Raw genomic sequence first — 21,454 nt, forward strand, 5'->3', positions numbered from 1 at the left:
TCTTGACTCACTCATCATCCTCCCCGAGACAGAGCTTCATACATCAAAGTGCTTTGGGAAGTGCTTAGCAGTCATGAAGCTTCTTAGTCTAAGGAGACTGTAAAAGGAGAAGCAGGAGAAAAGAAAGGGAATTTCACTGGGTTTTACAGTGGGATCATGTAGTTCTGTTTCATTGTAAATTTTCAGGTCTGTTTTAAATGGAATTTTAAAGTTGATAGAAGTATTTGATGGTGGTGACTTAAGATCTTACTGATAACTTTTGAAAGCACCAAAAATATTGAAAAACAGTGCATGTATTCAACTTCAGCTTAACTCAGTGAAAGGTCTGCTGTGGATTTATGATTCACTAAAAACATCCATGTGTGTGAACTATTCAGTCAAATGTTATTGATTTTGAAGGGCAACTGGTGACAGTACTTGTTTGTGGGAGATTTGCTAGTTCAGTAAGTTATTCTGTAATATTTCTATAATGTATGATAGGTGTATAACTTTAGATGAGAGCAGAAAGGTTCACAGACTGGAATTTCTCCTACTTGTTTTAGAAAAAGTGTATGCCAGTGTTGTAATGCCTGTATGAATGCAAGGCTCTTAGAAGAAGATTTCTGCAGCTGAAAAACAAGGGATTGAAAAGTAGTTACTGAACAAGTTTTGGCAAGAAACAGGATTTAAGGAGAAGAATTTTACCATCTTTTCATGAATTGTCATTATTCAGGCTACATCCATGCATACAGCCATTTTCAAGACCTCTTCTATTTATGCTATCTATAATCTTCTGCATGAAAAAGGACAACAACTTTGAGTTACTGCTCAAAGTAACTTTCACAGCTGCCTGAACATTTTTACTGGGAGTATTTCTTGCATAGGTGGAAATATAAACTATTAATTGTTGAAAATTTTTTTCGCTTAATATGGAGGTTATAATCAAATTTTTGTCCTAGTCTGTTTCGGGGAAGAGACTTTACCTGTCTTGTGTACTCAGTGCCAAATACTATGTTTCTTCCAGTAGGAATTCTAGTATGTTGGACATTGCAGCTATGATACTTTGGGGTCTTTACACTGCATGCTGGTCTATCCTACTCCTTTGGACCATACTAGTGTTTTTCCTAAGGGTCCTTCCACCACCTCAGGTTAATATGAGGTTTAAAGGTGTGATTCCCAAGTAACAAATTTAACTATGTCATCTTCTGTGGTAAGACTTGAATCAAGAACAAAGGAGTACATCACAAGTCTCTAAGGGATTAATTGTGTGAGTGAGAGCTGATAGGCCTTTGGAGACACTTCAATAGTTCAATAGTCTTTTTCCATCTGAAATCCTCCTTATGTTTTATGGCAGGCAGAAATTTACAAGAGATTAGAATACACTATGACAGCTGAGAGAAGCAATGACTTTTTTTTCTTGTGGCAGCTCTGACTCCATGCTTTACTATGACTTGACCGGGGAGGCTCCTTACAGAGAGGGCTTTTACAGAGAGAGCATCTCTTGTGTTGAGACTTATGAATACGTTTCACTGCAATGCTTTAATATCCAGAATAGTTTAAGAAATAATTCAAGCTAAAATCAATAGAATAAGGACCTAATGTTTTCCTTAAACACTTTCCTTAGTTTCTCCTAAAGTTCTTCTCTTCCTATCCACTACCCTATTTTTATTTTCTTCTCCTTGGAGTGATTTTTCAGTTCCAGTAGCAAAGCACCCAGTCAGTGTCAGCTGGAACGTGTGTACACTTTGTGCATCAGTTGGGATGGGCACTTGCATTAGCACTGAGCGGTGCAGGGTAATTTTCCTATTTGCTTGTGTTCAGGGTATTGGCAGTCAGATCCTCTGGCCTAGGATGAATGGCCACAGTTGAAGCCCTGAACTTTGAGCCTTTCTGTAGTTATGCAAGGAGTAGCCACCAGACTTCCAAGCTGGTAAATTCAGAGTTCTTTCTGAATGTACACTGACACGTGCTTCATGCACTGGGTTAGAGGGCTAATGTAAGACTTGCCTTTTACTAGACATTCATTGTTTGAAGAACTGCTCAAGTTTTTTTCAAATAGTTTTTCCATTTGTCATATCTGATCCCTGAAGTTCTTTTCTCACAGTTGCCCCAGATCTGCTTTACTAAAAGAGCTACACTCAGCAGCAAGTTTTCCAAAATGGGCTTGAACTGGAAAAGTCTGTGTTCCCTATGCTGTGAGAAATTTCAGGGCCAAATTTCAATGATGAATGAAAAGGAAAACATACTTTCTTGTTTCAAGTCAGGACAGGAACTTGTCTTCCTGTGTGTGAGAATGTAGTTTATGTGCGTCGCTTCACTGATCACTTTTTTATCATATGAGGAAAGCATTTCTCATGTATCATTAAAGGGATCTTAGGCTCCTGAGTGTGTTGTAAATGCCAGTTTATCTTTTAATTTTATTTAATTGAGGCTTCCTTCCACATGAGGCTTTTTAGTGGGGCATTTGATTACCATTGAAGGCAGGTAAGTTTTCTTTGCTGACATCTTTCTAAACTGTAGTTTCAAGAAGTTTTTTCTGATTTCCAGTTTATTCCGCTGCAGTTTTCATTGCCTGATTTCATGTGGTGCTCAGGCCCTGTGATTACATAATGTACATTCTATGAAAATGACTTGGTGCCAGAGGGAACCTCAGAGTACAGGAAATCATTAACATGCAAAAAAACTTGAGCTCCAAAATAGCTTTAATTAGAAGCTTATTTCAAAACTACCACCTGCCTCTCATTTTGTCTTTGCATTAGTTCTAAAAATACATTGTGGCTTAAAAGTGTGATGTAAATATATTCATATCCTGAATATACTTTTTATAATAAAACTACAAAACAACAGTAGCTAGTTTGTGCTTAAAAGTGGCACTTTCGGCTGAGGGACATTGCTCTTGAGATACAAGCTGCTGAAACTATGTAGAGTACACTAAGTGATTCCATCTGATATGCAGAAAACACTGTGGTTTATATGCTCACTTTATAAATGTGTCACTGGCAAGGCCAACTGGCTGCAATAAGCTTTTTGGAAATGGACATTTCTGGTTGAGTGTTTGGAGGACTGCATTTCTCAAAGTGAAATGAAACAGCTCCATTCACTAGACACACATTAAAAACAAATGGCTGAAGGATCTAAGTTGACCTATGAAAAGTGGGAAATAAGAGTTCATATGCAATTTTCTTTAATTATGCTTTACATGTAGTAGTTTGGATAACTGGAGTTTCAAGCACTAGTACAAGCTAGTTAAAATCCAAATTTGAAAATTAGTGAGTAGGAACAACACAATTATGATTAACAAAGTGCTGCTGTGCTTTTAAAAGCCAAAAGAGTGATTACTGATTCAGTCTCCTGCCTCTGTTTCTTTAGAGAGTACACTTCAGTACTACAGTGTGCTTGCAGATCATTGCTCTAAAGACTTGTCTTATTATGTCATGTCATATTCAATTGTGTCACTACTGTGTAAACAGGAGAGATTTTGACAATTATGTTTGTGTGTGATTTTGCTTATGCATGCTAAAAGTGAATGCTTCCATGTTTCGCGTGACATGTTGCAGGAAGTGCTGTAGTGCTTCACTTCACTTCCATGATGTTATGGAATTGGTAAGAAGATTGATGTTTATAATGTAGGCAAGAACAGAAGCTATTAGTATTTGTTACTTAAGCAGTTACCTCAATGTTTGTAATGACTTTTACTTTTTTCTGTTATTTGAATTATAATATGTCTACTAGGTTATCACTTCATATCAATTGCATCTGCTATAGTTTTCATCAGAAGAGTAGAAATGAACAACTTAATTATATGTTGTAGACAAGCTTAAACTCTAAAGCTTTTGGTCAGCAGTTGTCTAAGACAATTTTCTCACTACTATCGGTATAACCAGGAGTACCTGAAATTTAATTCTATTACAAAATAGATAAGATTTCTATGGTAGTAAGGGCATTCACTTTGCAATTAATGTCTTTTACTTTTGATCTATATCAAGCAATGTTTAGAACTTTTCAAAATGTAATAGCAATTTGGTAAAAATTTAAACATACATAACATTGTTACTTTTTTCTGTGACTTAAATTGTTTTATTTACAGTTTTAATTTTTCATTCTTGTTTTTTCCCCCTGACTTTATATCTTTCTGTGTAAGAAAAGATGAAAAACAGGCAGCCTTAAAAAACCCCAAAGTATAAGTGTGTTCTACCACTGTGCCCTTCAAAATAAAAATTTCAAGCTGCTATCTGTAATCAATTTGTCTTGAGGTTACAGGTGCCAGGGAGTTCACTTCAAGTTTGATATTGAAAGTTAAAGTTCAGGAAATAGGGCTGTTGGACAGCTGCAGATTTCCTCTGTAGCACAGTACTGATGGTAGGAGAATTTATAGGAGACTTTGGAAGGGGATTTGAAGATTCTCTATACCCAGACTTAGAGGGTTGCATTCTTGAGAAAGGTGTAAAATAGAAGTGGAACCGAACAGTTGGCTGCTGTAAAGTGGTGAGAGGGTTTACAGTGATGTGCCTGATGCTGAATGTGAACATACGTGATTTTGAGGTAGCAGAGGTAGAAGGGCTGTGGTGACACAGACACCTGGGTTATTATGCACTATTTTCTTGCACATCAAACAAAAATGCCACTAGTTATTTGTAGTAGCCAGTAACTATAATTCAAAATAACCAAATCTGAGAGAGTGTGGTGGCAACCAGTGGGCTGGCACCTTTTACTAGATGTCAGTGTTTATACTAGTTTCTAAGGGAACTTTTATAGGTTAATAATTGTTTTATACAGCTGGCTCACTTGTACCCTTTCTAGACTGCATCAGCAGTGTGATAATAATGTCAGCAGCTGTTGGGAAGTGGAAGCTGGGTATCATTAACATTGATAGCATACCACTACAAACTGCTCAATATTCTCTGCTGGTCCCTAGTCTTTTCTGATCAGGAGCATGTGACAGGACTAAATCCTGTGAAATTTCAGTGCTTAGAGGGACAGAAATCTACTGTAGATGCCTTGGAATAGTTCAGAGATAAAAGACAGAATGACTTTTTTGAATGTCTGATTTGAATGATTCTTCTTTTGACATCATCTAGTCCGATCCGACTTCCTGAGCAGATTTGGCTAGAAGTTGCTCAGGATTGTGTTCTATTGTATTTTCTGTATGCCTATGGGAGAAGAGTTTACAACCTTTCTGGAAAATGGGCTGTAGTGTTTGATGACCTCCACAGTAAAAAAACAAAACAACCAAAAAACCCAAAAAAAAAAAAAACCAAACAACAAAGAAACCCTCCAATCTATGTTCAGATAGAATTTCATATGATGCAGTTTGTTACTGTTTACTTTAGTTCTGTAAGTGGCTGCCACAGAGAAGAGTCTGTCTTGCTCGTGTCTTTTCACTAGAGACTGAAAGATTCAACTTTGCCTCAACCAAATGAGCAATCTGAATTGCACTTTCAAATGTCCTTCTTATCACGTTTGTTATTTGTAACAGGGTTTATGATATGTTATGAATTATATGCAGAATCTGGAACAAAAGGATGGTAGATCTTTTTAGAAAATGGGAAAATCTGAGAAAGAGATGAAGGAAGTGGGAAGGACCCTGCTGCTTTATCTTTCTTCTTTTTTTTTTTTTTCTCTGTTTTTACACTAAGCTAAATTATTATTGTGTATTTCAATCACAAGGACAAGTAATACAACGTATTTTCTGGCCTTTTACACTATTTATTTTTAACTACTTAAAGTTTCTATGAAGAATCACTGTGGAGATGAGCAATGTTTTGCACTGTACATTTGTTGCATTTCTGATATTGAATATTTCTTTGACTTTTGTTACCTTTTTGGAACTGTAAGAATGAAGTTTTAGTCTATTTTTGTTTTTCTTCACCTCCCTATGTTAGAAAACTTATGAAAGGTTTGAGGGTGGAACTAGGTGAACAGACAATTTGTTTGGGTCGTTCATGCATACAGAACCAATCCTTAGACAAAACAGAGTATTTTAATCGAGGTGAATAGACGTTTTGAATTACATTTGAATAGACAATAGACATTTGAATATTTAATGTAGTGTTTGCAAGATAAGAGCTTATCTATGAATTCAGGAGAGGTGCATCTATCAGCTTCAGAAAGTGTTAGTCCTAATGGTATAGCTCTCTTTGAATGCCTGAAAAAATACTGTTTGTACGAAGTGTTACCCTTGCATATGAAGTGCAAACTGCATCATCAGCTTCTGATCTAAGAAATCTTCCCAGTGAGACTTTGAATTTAAATTGGTGTATTTGAGGCACGACAAGCCATGTCTTATGTCATGTCTTATGGCTACTGAATAATGCATGAGGCTTGAAGTAATTTACTTCAAGCTGCATTTTTTTTATTTGATATTTTTTAGACTTGCTGGTAATACAGTTGGACTTTTTTTGTTTTTTCTTTTCTTAAAGATAGAAAATGTGAATATAAAACATGGAAGACATTACCATTGTATTATTTTCACAACAATACATATTTGTGGGACTTTGTTATGTTGCTTAAGTAGACTTGAAAGAATAGAATTGGTTATTTTAAACCACAGTTGTTATGACTGCTTATAAGGTATGGAAGCATTTAGGAACCAGAATAATTTGGTGTTTTGGGAATATTGAAACATTTCTTTAAACTGAAATTGTAATAGTTATATCCTTAGGAAGTTTGTTTTGAAATAAAGTATCTTGCTGCTTTTTTTTAATGTATTCTGAATGTTATTCCCCCCCACAATCTACTTTGTTTATTTTAGAAAGTAAGCTGTTGTCGAGGTTGGAATATTAGTGTTTTTCCTCGTAGTAAATACTCCCATAAATGAAAATTTACTTTTGTTAGGATTCCTTATGAGTACAATTTTAATTTACACACAGTTTTAGTATTAAAATGACACAAATAATGTTTTGTTTCCTTTGTGTTTCTTTCTGTTGCTTCCCTTAGGTCGAGATTTGATCTGCATACAGTCCATGGATGGGATGCTCATGTTGTTTGAACAAGAAAGTTATGCTTTTGGCCGGTTTTTACCTGGTTTTCTTCTGCCTGGTCCTCTGGCTTACAGCTCTCGCACAGACTCTTTCATTACAGTGTCTTCTTGTCAGCAGGTTGAGAGTTACAAGTATGTGTTTATGTTCAGTAATTATAGTGTACTTTGGTGGTATCATTTACTCGGAAAACACATTGAAAGTAATCTTGTTTAATTTTTAATGCCTTTACTAGAGTATCCAAAAATAAGTAGTTGCAGGAAAGATATTATATATTGCTGAGTGATGACTGTCTCAGTAGAGTTGTAGAAGAAAGTGTGCTGTGAGTCCTGAAGACTTTATGGTCCTATTTTATTTTTATAAAGGTAGTAAGTCTACTGGTTTATCAAGACTCTGTTGCTCCCAAGTGCCAGGTATTTTTCCTTGCTTCAGTTCAGTCTAGCCTATTTCAGCATGGAAAGAACATGGATGAAACTGTTGTGAGCTGTTTTAGCTTGTGACCATATTAAGTTTATGGGTTCCACATTTAGAAAAATAGAACAATATGGAAAGTGAAGACTGTGCAAGACATTTCCACTTCCTCCAAGCAGAGGGTCTGTGTATTATAAGGCCAACCAGACACAAATCTAATAGATAATAAGAAAGAGAAAGATTTTGATGGACAAGCAAGGGAGCATTTGTGTTTACTGTGGAGGAGCAGCTTGAATCCATGGAGCTCTGTGATGCAACCATCATCTTGAGAGTTATCTGTTTAGAGTCAGATGGATGCTTGAGCAGTGGGACATTGAGTTGGATGTTTGCTGTGAAGCCTTTCTCAAACAAGATGTTTTCCCTGCTTCAGACCCTTCTTCTCACAGAGGACTGATGTTGGGGTAATAGAATTCCTATCCCTAGCAGTAAATTGGGGTGGGGTGGTGTTTGGGGCAGAGCTACTACCTGTGATGACAAAAATCCACACCCCCTAAAATGGATGAAAAAGTGTCAGCGCTGTCAGTCTCACAGAGCAATAGTTGTTCACAGTTCTAACCAGCAGCTAAAGATGAATGATGATGATACTGGAGCCAGTATTTCTTTAACATCTTCATCCTAGATAAAAGGACAATGTATCTCCTGAAAATCAAAGACAATGTCTAATTTTTGGGAGTGGCTAATTTAAAAGGGTTAGATAGGGCGGCCATTCAGAGGAATCTCATGAGGCTGAAGGAATGGGCAAGTACCTTAAGGAGTTTTTCAGAGGTAATCACACATATTGAAGAAAATAAGAATGCCCTTTTTTATAAGTAATGCCTTGGGAATCTAATCCAATGCTTTGTCACACTACCCTGTTCTGTCATCTATAGTTCTCAAGCAATATTGTTTTTATTTTGCTGCTTAAGATTAATCAGATTATAGGTATCATGTATTGTTTTCTTAAAACTGGACAAGATATACGTGTTGCAAGTAAAAGTAATTTAGAAAATTTGTAATTTTCCTAAGAATTTGGAATTTAAATTCTAATACAATATTAGAATAAAATTATAATATAATCTATTAATGTTTTCAAGGAATAAAGAAACATTTTTTCCTTTAAAATGAACATCTCACATGTTTAAATTATGTTCAGATTCTTGACCTTTACAAAAGATCTGACTACAATTATTCATCAGTCTGTTACTAAATCAAAAGTGTGCCATCCTTACTGTAGGGATATAGTTGTAAAGAAATTTTTCACTTGGTTATTGGTCTTTAGTGTCAAATGTTGAGACACTAATGGAACCAATCTCTAGTGTGTGTCTGAAATATTAGGTCATTAGAACAGAATTAAGTAATTCTTTTAAAGTGTAGGAAACAGATATACTAAAGAGAGAAAAGGTTATTTTTATGAATAAAAATTGAATTTGCATTCAACTTTATTGAATAAAAAGTACAACAGTTCTATCCAGTGCTTAGCAGAACAAGTTGCCAAACTTGAAATTATCCATCTTCTTATAGCTCTTACAGACCAGTGGCTTCATTTGAGAGCAATTTTTACCATGTTTATCCTGAATTCTTTCAAGATCTAAAAGCCAAATGCCTCTTACATGCTTGATGTGATAGCTGAATTGAAGGTTTGTGTTGGTCATCTGTGGATTGATTTTTTTTTCCATGAAAGACTGTATGCAGGTAGCTGGTACTTAAATATCAATATGTATTGCTGTTTGATGTGAGCTTGATTTGAAACCTCCGTATTAGGTCTCTGATTAGTTATTAAAATGTTATTGTGCTTTCCAAGACTATCAGTAAAATGTAGTGAAGAGAAAATTTTGTTAGGTCAGGATCATTCTGGCTCTTTTCCCACTCAGCTGATTCAGTGATTCTGTGAATCTGCAATTTCTCTTACAAATGTATTAAACTGAAAAAAGGAAGTAAATTCATTCATACAGAGGGCAGTTAAAGACATCCTAGTTGTACTAAAAGCAACTCTATCAGTATTATTATATAGGTCATAGCATTCACCTTAAACAATTAGATTTCTTAGTCTAAGTACATAGTTTACCTTTGCCAGTAAAACAATTTTAGAAACTAAAATCCTTCAGTAGCAAGTAGAGAATGACTGGGTAGTTAGGCTTGGAAGGGGCAAGCCCCCTGTCCTGTTAGGCTATGACTGTCTCCAGAGAGGGAGATTCCATGTCTCCCTGGTAAGCCTGTTCCAATGCTCTGCCTCCCTCAATGTAAAGAAGTTTTTCCTCATCTTGAGGTGGAACTTCTTGTGTTTTAATATATGGCCATTACACCTTGTCCTTCTGCTGTACCACAATATGTGCATGAAATATGAGGAATATTGTTGTCTTCATTTTAAATTTCCAACTTTGACAATGAAGAAAAATATGTACTGCTATTTTAGATTGCATTGGAGCATTCAGAATTGCGTTGCTTTAAGCTTAGGAGCTGATGGTACTCCATGACTTAAAGAGTTAAATGCTGTCTTTTTGGATCAGTTTAAGTTGGGTCTTATTCTATTGTTTGTTTCACTTATGTAGAAATCTTCAGTATTCCACAGATTATCCATGTGCATGTAGAGGAAATGGGGTAGATCAGTGAATTAAGATACCAGCAGCAATTCAGGAAACAGTTACAGAAGAATCAGTGAGGATGCACTTTGAACACACAACTTTACATAGTTGTAAAGAGGTCAGATAGATGTACAGAGCTTTTATGGCAGTTGATGGTGTTTGTTCAAATGTCTTCATTACCAATTTTTCTTAGTATGGTTTGTTGGCAGTTAAAATAATAAAACCACCTCAAACCTTTCAACTTTTGCTAAATGTGCCACCTACTGATTTCAATTTACTGTGGTCTCTTAGACTGAAGCTACTTAGTTTACTTAATGGAGGTGCTTGCAAGTTTACTATTAGATAAAGGAGATTGTATTTCTGAGTGGTTTAGAAGTTTTTAAAGAACTTTAATAAGAGAGAAAAAAAGTATTTTTTAATTAGAATTCCAATTTCACCATTTGATAATTTATTTCTTCCATCTTTATGGTCTGTACTTCTATCTACTGATATTTAGACTGTTGAATTTATTTTAACTCCACATAAAATCTGAATAGAAATGCTTGTTTTAATTTCTACCTTTACACTTAGCTGCTATCCTACACTGATACTAGTCTTAACATCCTTGCTGACAGTAGACATGTTGCAGTAGGCTTTCTACCCATCCATTTAGGTTGTGATTTTACTGTGTATGTATATACATGATAATTATATTTTATTTTTTACTTAATGTTTAAGTAACTACAAAGATACAATTTTAAAAAAATATTTTTAAACTGCCTGTAACAGATACCAAGTGCTGGCATTTGCGACAGATGCTGATGAAAGACACGACACAGAACAGCGAAAACTCAGTTCTGGAAAAAGGCTTGTGGTAAAACCCGTTTATTTTACATACCCTGTATGGACACTGCACACACATTGCAGTGACTGACGCTAAGTAATAAATGGAAACATTGTCTGCTGACAAAGGACCTGATCCAAGTGCTGCTAAAGGCAATGGAAAGACTCCAGTAGATTTCTGTTAAGGTTTCTTTGGGCCTCAGTTGTTTTAGGCTGGGCCTTAAAACTTGCTGTTGTTCTAATGAGAAAAGAAAAACAATTGCAGTGCAAATAAGTATAACTGTTTCCAGGGCAATCTTTGTGATGCAGAACCTACACTGTAGTAAAATAGATAAATAGGTATACCTGAATTATTGCTCATGTTTTTAAATGAACTCTGGTTGTGACTTTGTATTGTAGAAAATGAATCGCATTCTCCTTGGGTAATCCTTTGTACTTAGAGAAAAAATCTTAGTGAAATGTTTCCATAAATAATGTCCCGAACTCTTCTTGTCAAGAACCTGTGGATTCAATAGTCTTCTGAAGGTCCCTGTCACCAATTTGTTTAATATTTGAGCTGCCTCATCTTCAGAGGAAGAGAATAATTCTTGTTGGTCCTGCAGTAGTTGCTTGTCTGCTAAATATACTGCATATATAAAATGCTAGATTCGTCATATTTCAGGTACAACAGTAAAATACTGGGAGAGCATATTCGTTCCACTAATTGTAGAATTTTTCAAATACATGTAGGCTGAATCCTACATATAGAAGTAGGAGAAGGCAATTTATAAATTAAAAACCTGGAGACTTCATCAGATAGACTGCAAATGAAACAGTTTTTTTAAAATCTGAAATGTGAAGCATGCTTGGAAGCAAATGTAATAAGCTGGGTTTTTCCCTTTAACTTTTAAGATGGCACTTCCAGTTTCATATATCAGATAGGCCAGGATATTTGCTGACACATTCTATGCTCTTTAAGCAAAATAATTGATGCTGTTCATATACAAAGTGCTGACACTTGAACTTTGATATATTTTTACTTCAAAATTCTAAATTTCTGTTTAACCAGCTGGGCAAAAGTCAAAAGCATTTTTTGCATGTGTATTTAGTTGAAATTTCTCAGAGGAGTTGAAGAAACAAACCAATGAAATGTGTAAATAAGCAGTAGTATTGTTTAAAGACAGGTGAGGCAGGATTTCTAAGTAGTTGTTTATTATATCAATTTACAGAGTTGTAGAAGTAACAAACTGTGACATACACCAGCATTCTCCAGATTAAGGGGTGTACATGAGTGACTGGAAGCATGAATATTCACTTACACACCTAAAACATTTGTCTAGTTTTCCATTTACATATGTTGGTAGAATCAGTTGTCATCTTTTGCTCTTCATCCTTGTCCTTTAATAACCAAGGACATGTACAGAGGCAGATGAAAATTATTCTAAATATCTATTCTTGGATTCATTAATTAAAGTATAAAGCTTTTCCATTTTGAACGGGATGTGTATTTTAAATTCTAAATGTACTTAACTGAACTGCATAGCAAACAATTCATGACTATTAAGATGTTTTTGCTGCTTGAGTCACATTAAGGAAAGTTACTGACTGCCCTCAGAATAAGAGGATAATTCTTATCCAGAGAAAGACCTTGATTTTGCTTTTATATCTATGTTAATGATATGTAATTTGATTAGTTCTGAGCCTTCTCAAAGTTTTGTCTTTAATATGCAGTTGTCATTTGATTTCTGGAACATGCTTTTTCTTTTGAAGGTGGATTGGGTTTTAAACATCGGAGAGCAAGCACTGGATATATGCATCGTCTCATTTAATCAGGGAGTTTCTTCTGTTTTTGTGCTTGGTGAGAGAAACTTCTTTTGCCTAAAGGATAACGGGCAAATACGATTCATGAAGAAGCTTGATTACAGCCCAAGTTGCTTCATTCCTTACTGTTCAGGTTTGTAAAAGGAAGATTTAACTTTAGCTTGGTTACTTTTTTTTTTTTCAACTACTGAATAAATATATTTTTCTGAATAAGTACGTTGGGGCACTGTGCAACCTGGTCTAGTGGAAGGTGTCCCTGCCCATGTTAGTGGGAGCTGGGACTAGATGGTCTTTAAGGTCTGTTCTAACCCAAGCCATTCTCTGATTCTGTGAGTCTTTGATCTGTAGAATCATAGAATTTGGAGCTTTGTTTTTGAATGAGGCAGGTTTATTTTCAAATGTTACTTTTTGTGAAGTGCTATAATTTTTAGAATCTAAATATTTTCTTATTACCAAATGAAGATACTTGTCTTGTATCTTCACAGAAGAATGACAGTCTTTGGAAGAGTAAACTAGTGTTTGAGGACCTTCTGTTTGAGGACCTTTTGATTAATGACTTTCTGATATTTACAGATTCTTAAAAATATCAAAGTCTATTGCTATTACATTGGTGGAAACAACTTGGTTAGATACTTGGTTCAAATTATAGACTATTACCTATTCTCTTTTAATATTTCAAAAACTATCTGATAAATTCTTGGCATAAGAAAACTTTTCATAAAGTATGTCTCCTTTTGAACTTGGAATATAATTTTAATCTGAAGAAATTTGATTTTAGCAATCTTCTCATTTTATACTTTCTGATTTGAATTATACTATAAATAAACCCTATAAATGCATACACATTTAATTGGTATTCACAAGTGAAAGAATTAGTGAATAGTGTAACTAGCAGATATTTAACCAATGTGTATTTTGTCATATGTATCCTGGCATGTCAACGTAGCCATTATGAGTCTTTGTCATGTTTTAAGTTACCAAATGTGGCTGGCCAGAATCTTAGAAAGTTGTGGCATATATTGTGAAATATGTAATTGAAATTGGTATCCATAATTGATCACATATGTCCTTGGTTGTGTCAATGTAACTTTCCTAACTTTTAATGCTTTATAATAAATTAATTTTTAACAACTAATGGATTAAAAATAAAAGAAAACATAACTGTAAATGAAAGTACTGGCTTTTGAAAAATCTTTCATTCTAAAATTGTTTTTTTATGTTTGAACAGTGCGAGAAGGAACAATAAACACTTTAATTGCAAACCACAATAAAATGTTGAATGTTTATCAAGATGTTACATTGAAATGGGCCACTCAACTTCCCTGCATTCCTGTGTCAGTAAAAGTAGCGAATTTTCAGTAAGTAGCTTGTTAAAGTTTACTTTTTACTTAGATTATTCTGTGGTTGTGTAATCTATGTCTAGATCCTAACAAACAGTTCTGATGTATATAACAAATAAGGTAACTTTTAAAAGGAAAATTCTAAGTTTTTTTCCTTTGTTTCATAAAATGTTCATTTCATTAATGAGCACGTGTCCTGGAGTAACTTTATGATGCTTGTATGTATGCTAGAACAATGCTACAATTGCTCTGTTGTGCTTTAGGTTTTCTTTTGTTGTTGTTGTTGTTTTCTGTTTAGTTTTTTTTTTTTTTTTTTTTTTTTGAGTGAAGTTTGAACCTGGAGTCTCATAGCTCCAGCCCAGTAACTTCTTTTTGAAAAGAATGAAAAGTGTGGTTGTGCAATCTGGCAAGATCCTTCCCTGAGACAGGAAAATAGGGAAACTCACTGAAAATCTGTTCTTCATTAAGCATTTAAGAGCATATGCATGAGCATATGCATTCCAGAGATGATTTGTTAGAACAGATTATTAAAATCCAGTGTTAAATTATGGAAATAAAAGAATGTTTAAATTGCTGAGGGCTGCACTGCACCAGACCAAAACTTTTTCTAAAAGAAGCATGGGACAGATCAGGGAAAAAGTGGTTGGGTGGGGGATTGAGTGAAGAGAAGGTAGGACATGTTTATAAATTGTGCTGGGACTGTCACTGAAATAAGCAAACCACAGAAAGGTTCAGCCAGTGTTTTTGTACAATCCAATTTATGCCTGTACTGTGTGTCCCCAGAGCTGGCTGGGTGCTGGTTGCCCAGTGCCTGTGACTCTAGGGGATGCAGTAGGAGTATCCTTGTCACATAGATCTTCTGATCCTCAGCAGGCTGGTGGCTGCTGGGCCAACATACACTGGATTGCTAAATAGTTGATCACAAGTCAAGCATTTTACCTACAAACAAATGGAAATAGAACATCTGACTAACTTGCTTTACTGAGTTGTGCAGTAATCTGAGGGATGTTTGTGTTTTGTTTGTTACTAATAGATACAATTAAAAAAAAAATTATTCATAATTTATTTTTTTAGGAGAGAGTTGGGCTGGCTTTCGTCCAACAAACAGGTCTTAACAAGTGAAAAATAATGGGCCACTTAGTATAACCCAGAAGTTAATTATGCAGGATACGACAGTACAGCTTTTGAAGTGTGGAAAAAATATTTGAATTACATAAATTCGGAAAAAACCATTGATGTTTACAATAGCAGATTGCACTAACATTTGTACATACAATTGCTTGTTTGGGAACCCATTATACTGACCCATCTGTTTCAATAATATGTCTGAAATGTTTATGCAGCTTCTGCCTGTTCCCTGTGAACTTCAACACTCAGCAGTTTGATATTAGGGAGAAATCTGAGAGCCTAAAATCTGTCCCATCTCAATTTGCTGGTTAGATTCAGAATTCCCACAGACCTATGAATGCTGGGGTTTGACTTGGGGTTGTATTCTCTAGCAGGCAGAGAGGCAGTAATGCAGTTATACAAACCTCTTTATACAGGCACTGATGAATGAAGGAACATCTGTGTGCCTGCCCCCAGTGGCCTGAAAGGGGAGAAGTCCAGGGCTGTGTGTTTCTGAGCTATGCTTTTACCTGTCTATTGGAAAATATGCAGTATGCTTGTACTTCCTTCTGGCATTAAAAAAAAACCAAAAACCAAACAGCTAAACAGTGAAAACTGTAGTAAAGCCTATAGAGATAGTGATTTGGCTTTAACAGGGCATGTGTTTGTTTTGGTGGTTTTTTTTTTTAAATATTTTGAAAGGGAATTCTTTGTGTGTCAGTGTGACAATGATTTTCTTGTACTCAAGAGAGACCTCAGTCTTAGTTGGGGCCTCTGAGCACAGCACTACTGGAACATAAATAATATTAAGGACTTTAATAAGCATAAAGTTGTTAATCCTCCACTGCTGAAAGATTGAAGTGCCTTAAATGCAATGTATGCAAATTAATTACTTTCTTCACTTTTATTGCAATAATACTTACAGAGTAAGTGGAGCATTCTGAAACAGTTGTCTCTACAGTTCATACATGTTCATTTGTATTTTCCCCTTGGCATAATGTCTGTTAGTTCTAATGTGTGACTCTAGCTTGATGGATAAGAAAAACACTATTAAAAGCTATTTTATGTAAATCCCTTGGGGCAGGAGTAGTGATTTCCTCACAAAGGCAGCTTGTGATTCCAGTGTGTGCCCCTCCTTATTATTTATGAATTGATATTTCCTTTTAAAATAATGTGTAATACAGTATTTCTCTATTGCAATATCACAATGTAGAAAAAGATAATATACTACAACATTTGGAATTAAATTCCAGTACAAACTGCTTGATTTCCATCACATTCTCAGAAACATGGAAGGAAAAATAGAACCAAAGAGAAGCAGTTACTTAGAATATTTTAGGTGTTTCTGCACTCTAAAAGTTATGTATTTTTAAGCTGTTAAATTACACTTTTTTGCCTTCTGATAAAACCTGAATGCTCTCTGTCAGGATATTGAAAATTTGCTTCAAAAGCTTGTGATCAGAAACTTGAACTGCAGGCAAAATTTTGAGTGCTTATCTTAATCTGGGTTTTTCCAGAATATCTCTGTGACTAGTCACTGGACTGGAAGTTCAGTTCTTGTAATTGTTATAGAAGTTTGTCCCTTATTTTGTTGGAAGTTTATATTCTGGTTCTGCTAATGTATATTAGTTACTGTTTCTAACATATTTTTAATGTCAAGGGGGCTCCTACATACTTCACACTGCCTGGATTGCTTCAGAAGTGTAGCCACTTACACTGACAATTTCAATTAATTTGAACTGCTTAGGTCTCTGTCTCAGCACAAATTTATCTTCCCATGGATAAGCCTGCTTGAACATTTATATTTTTGTGTGCCCTGGGTTGTTATCCTTAAAGGTGTGGCTGTGCACACACATTCTCACTGAAGCTGAAACTCTTGAAGAAAATGGTTTAGGTGTTCTGCCTGAGTTGATTAAAAACCCCCAAACATCCCCCCACCAAATCCACAAACGGCTCCTCCCAAACCTTTCTAGAGTGGTTTGAAGAGAAACTGTCCATATGCTGAAGCTGAAACAGCTGAAATCTAGAAAGTTACACGAATGAATGACAAGAATTCCTACTCTGATCAAAATTTCAGTGTTGAAATAGTAGTTGTAAGCAGCAGTATTTGCTCACATAATCATAATTATGTGAGTATCTTCATAGAATTGACTTTAAAGTCTGTTCCCTTTTTTCCTGGCCTTGAGTTTCCATTTTTCTGTTTCATGACAGACCTCTTTTCTAAGATCTACTTTGTACCTCCACATCTCATTTACAATGGAAATTTCATAAGCAGTATCTCTTACACTTACAGATTATAAATGCTACAATTTTGTCACTGATTGATGCTTCTTGAGATGTGTTAAGATTTCTCTCTGTCTCTCTTCTCACTTTTTATGAGCACATCATAAGTCGTATTTGTTTTTTGTATCTGAATTATTCTGTCTCCATGTGCTTGACCATAAAAGGTGCTTGGAGTAGATTATAGTACCTAGACAACTATTTTTCTATTTATTTGACACTTGGCAGAGCTGTTTCACAGAGTGCATCTTTTAATGGCTGATTGATTGCACTGAGTATTCACTGCTCTGTCCTTGTTGGCCTGAAACTAGAACATTATGTTAAGGTGCATTTGGTCTGAAGCAAAATAGCTTGTGTTGCCAACCTCTGGGATATTTCTGTCACAAACATCTGAAAAGCCAGTGTGAGTTGAGTTTAAACACATAGAGAATTATATATACACTTATTTAGAGTTTGGATGTAGTCTCAGGAAAGGGGTTTCTGTTTTGATTAGCCCTAGTTATGAACCTGTGTTTTGCCATAGGAAAGCATGAAGCCTTTAAATTGGGGACTATTTTTTTTTCCTTCTGAACCTTTTTAAAATTCACTACTCTCCACTTTATTCCTTGGTTCTGTTTGTATACAGTCTTCAAGTTATATCTGATAAGCCTGTGAATGCCAAAAGGTAGCCTGACTTTTTTCTTTTAAAATGAAATAGGCTGCAAACTTGCTCAAATACCTCTTTTCTTCAAATCGGTGTTTCACGATGTCTCTAATTTTGGTTGTTTGTGCTTTTGACTGTGCACCAAGAAATTAAGTCTGGTGGTATCCATATGGCAAAAAAATGTTGATTTCACGTGGAATTTATCAGCAGGCACAGTTCTAACAGGAAGCCAACCTCAGACTTTATGGGATGTGTTGTGGGAAAGATATTTCTTCCATCTCTGTTCTGCTGGGACTCCTAGTACTTTAGGCACCAGTTTATCACCAAACATAATGGTTGAATGAAGCATATTTTCCCCTTCAGCCACATTGCAATTTGGTTAGTAATACCCAAAAGAAAAAATTTAGAGCCACGGTAGTGAGGGAGAGATTTGTGAGTTTGTGTTTGGGGTAAGTCACCTATTCTGAATACGGCAAGTTTTGATTTAATTTCCCACATTTGTGACCCATTATTTCAAAACTTGTGGCTTTTATCTGGAGTCTGTTGTGCACACTGTTGTCCTATGCAGGGCCAGGAGCTGGACTCAGTGATCCTTGTGGGTGTCTTCCAGCTCAGCATACTCTGTGATTCTCTAGTACTTGTCTGTAGATAGTTGGATGCTTTGCATATATAGTGCCTCTTGTTTTTAGGAGCTGCATCTGGAAATTAGAACACAGTAGTCAATTTTATTTTGTGATCATTTTTATCTACCTTTATATCTGTGAGCAAGACTGTTCTTAGTGGAAGAAAGATTCTTGAAAAGAATAAACCACATAATGATGCGTGTGTAAAATGTGAAGTTGCTTTTATTACCTGGAGTTGAAAGGTATGGACAAGTTGATGAAAGTAGCTAGAATATTTGCTTTCACTTTCATTTATTTGACAGATAAATATCATTTCACTTGGTAGTGGAACAGTGTGTTTTCTGAAGAGGAAATATAAAGAAGTCTGGAAAGGGCTTTTTATGCCAAAGTAATTTATTACCTCCAAAGAATTAGAATTTCTGAGTTTCTTAAAATATTAGATTTCCAGCACTCAACCTTTTAGCTTGAGTTAAGCTAGTAAATAATTTTTGTTACTTGAGATGGGGAAAAAAAATAGATTTTATTTTTTAAACAAAAGTAACTGTTGAAAAGTCAGGAAATAAAGTAGACTTTATATGGTAAAGATGACAAGCAGGGTTACTTAGCAAGCTTTATCCACACTTCAGCTCTTTATGAACTTCAGGTCTGCCTGGGTTTATTGGGAACAGTGATCCCATAAATATATCATAGGGTCCCACAGAATCACCACTGATTCTGTTTTGCTCAGTTTGCAATCAAGAAGTGATTTCTGTCTGCAAATTGCTTTCTGCTTCTCCAAGAATGATCACTGCAGTCTTGGCTGTTGGGGTCATGCCTGAACTCCTAACATTGGTACATGAACCACGACCCATTATGACTGTGTCAGATAGTAATATATTGATCAGCCATCTCTTAAAACCAGCTTCCCATAGGCTATTGGTGTTAATTTTTTTTGACATATGCAGTTCTGTATTTCATTTTGCTGAATTAGAGGCTAAAATTTATTACTTTAAAGTTACATGGTGTAGGCTGAGATGCAGGAAATACTGCAGCTTATTGAATCACTGAAAAATTACTGATTTAATTTGCTATAGTAATGTCCAATTTTCTTACTACTTATAAGACAAAATAAAGTGAATCATTACATCTAGAATTTGTAACGTTATTCTTGTATGAGTCTCTCCCCTTGCATAAATAATAAAGAAGCAGAGACTTTGACTAATGAAGGGACTGAAATTTAATTTTCTGTGTAATCATGTTAATAAGTGTTTGAACATTGCACTGTCCCACGTGGTGCTGATAGCCATGACTACTGCACTTTCCTGTCTCTCAGGATATCCCCACTTGTGTTACAGTTACACAGGTACATTGCAAAAGAGTATTTTACAATATTTTAACATACAAGTTAGTTTTAAAGACAGTGACTTCTAATTTACTAAAGCAATAGTTTCTTGATCTGTACTGATTTATTATTTTACTCCAACTCTACTAAAAATCATTCACTAAAATGACAAGTTCCTGCAGAAAAATTCCTAGTGCTTTAACCCTGGTTGTGCAAGAATGTGAGGAAGGCTTGGGTGGGTTTTATGACTTAGTACCTTCCTGTGTGTTACAATACTCTGTTCCTCTCCAGTCTCTACCCATCAGTCTGCAGCTTGACTGCAAGGCTGAGGATTTTTGGTGATTGAGACAGAGATTGTCCCTACACCACCTCCAACACACATGAAGCATAAGCCAATGGACATTTGATGCTGCACTTCAGGGTTGCCCATCAGTTTGCATTTTGAAGGGGAGCACTCTGCTGATAGAGATATTAATTGTGTTTATTGCGTTTAAAACTAAACCCACCTTTCCCACAACACCAAACAATAAATAATTTTACAGTTAATGTGGTGAATGGAGAGAATCACCTTTTTTCCTTTTTGAAAAATGTTTAATGCAATGCTCCCTTGGTGTTTTATGATTCATTAGTATTTCATAATATTAGAATGGTTGGTAAGAAATGTGTGGTTTGTACACTTAGTGGTCTAATGAGGTTTAAAGTCCCTGTAGACTGTTGTTCACTGGCTTCATAGAACAAGTCTTGTGTGTATGAGTAATAGCTTGGGCCTGACATAGTTAACTTGCTTGCAACTTCATGGCACTTTGTCTGAATGAAATTATATAAAAAGTCTCTAATTCAGCAACCTGTCTCCTTAAAGAAGAGAACATAAGCAAGGGTTTAAATTCTTCATTTTGACACAGGATTAATTTCCAGATTTGAACTCATATGTAGCCCAGCAGACTGATGAGTTTAATTTAAATAAGTTAGATGAATCAAAAAATTGTAGTTCACAATTCTGATGTATAGTCATTGTTTAAAAATGTGCTTTTAGGAAATTTATCTTCCAATATTTTAAAAATAATTAAAATCTGCAATCAGTTTGTTAGTGAGAAAATATTGCTTGGTCCATGCTTGCTATGAACTTGAAATTAAAACCTTTTTTTCTGGCACAGAACTATAGTATGTTGGGTGGTTGGATGGATGTACTTTATGTATCTGGGCACTCCAAACAGTAGAAGGGCAATAGGAATTACAGGAATTGAATTTAACTGGAAAAAACATGGAGACATATTGTAGTTGAATTAAATATATAAGGCGTAAAAGTGCAACCACATATATGGTAATACTGGGTGGAGTCAAAATAAAACTCCCCTCATTGAATTTTTTAGCTATCCAGGTGCTTGAAAATACTTTGTTCTTCATTCCAGCCCATCTGTTATTCCTTATTATAACTGACATCACCACGGCTACCACAACTGTTAAAGGATCACTGTATAAAAATGGCAAAACTTACATATAAACCCAGCAAAACTTAGCACTTATTACACA

The 21,454-nt window shown here is 35.3% G+C and overlaps 1 protein-coding gene across 1 annotated transcript in view; it reads left to right on the forward strand.

The window, feature by feature from the left end:
• The window catches only part of BBS9 (Bardet-Biedl syndrome 9), a 285,824-nt gene that overhangs the window by 23,409 nt on the left and 240,961 nt on the right, over window positions 1–21,454 (forward strand). The window contains exons 6-9 of the mRNA XM_041407964.1: window positions 6,916–7,090; window positions 10,757–10,841; window positions 12,560–12,743; window positions 13,839–13,968. Coding sequence (XP_041263898.1) covers window positions 6,916–7,090; window positions 10,757–10,841; window positions 12,560–12,743; window positions 13,839–13,968 — 574 coding nt within the window. The remainder of the gene's footprint in view (window positions 1–6,915; window positions 7,091–10,756; window positions 10,842–12,559; window positions 12,744–13,838; window positions 13,969–21,454) is intronic.

The sequence above is a fragment of the Onychostruthus taczanowskii genome, unplaced genomic scaffold, assembly GCF_017590055.1.
Source record: "Onychostruthus taczanowskii isolate IOZ18803 unplaced genomic scaffold, ASM1759005v1 scaffold28, whole genome shotgun sequence".
NCBI classification, from domain to species: Eukaryota; Metazoa; Chordata; class Aves; order Passeriformes; family Passeridae; genus Onychostruthus; species Onychostruthus taczanowskii.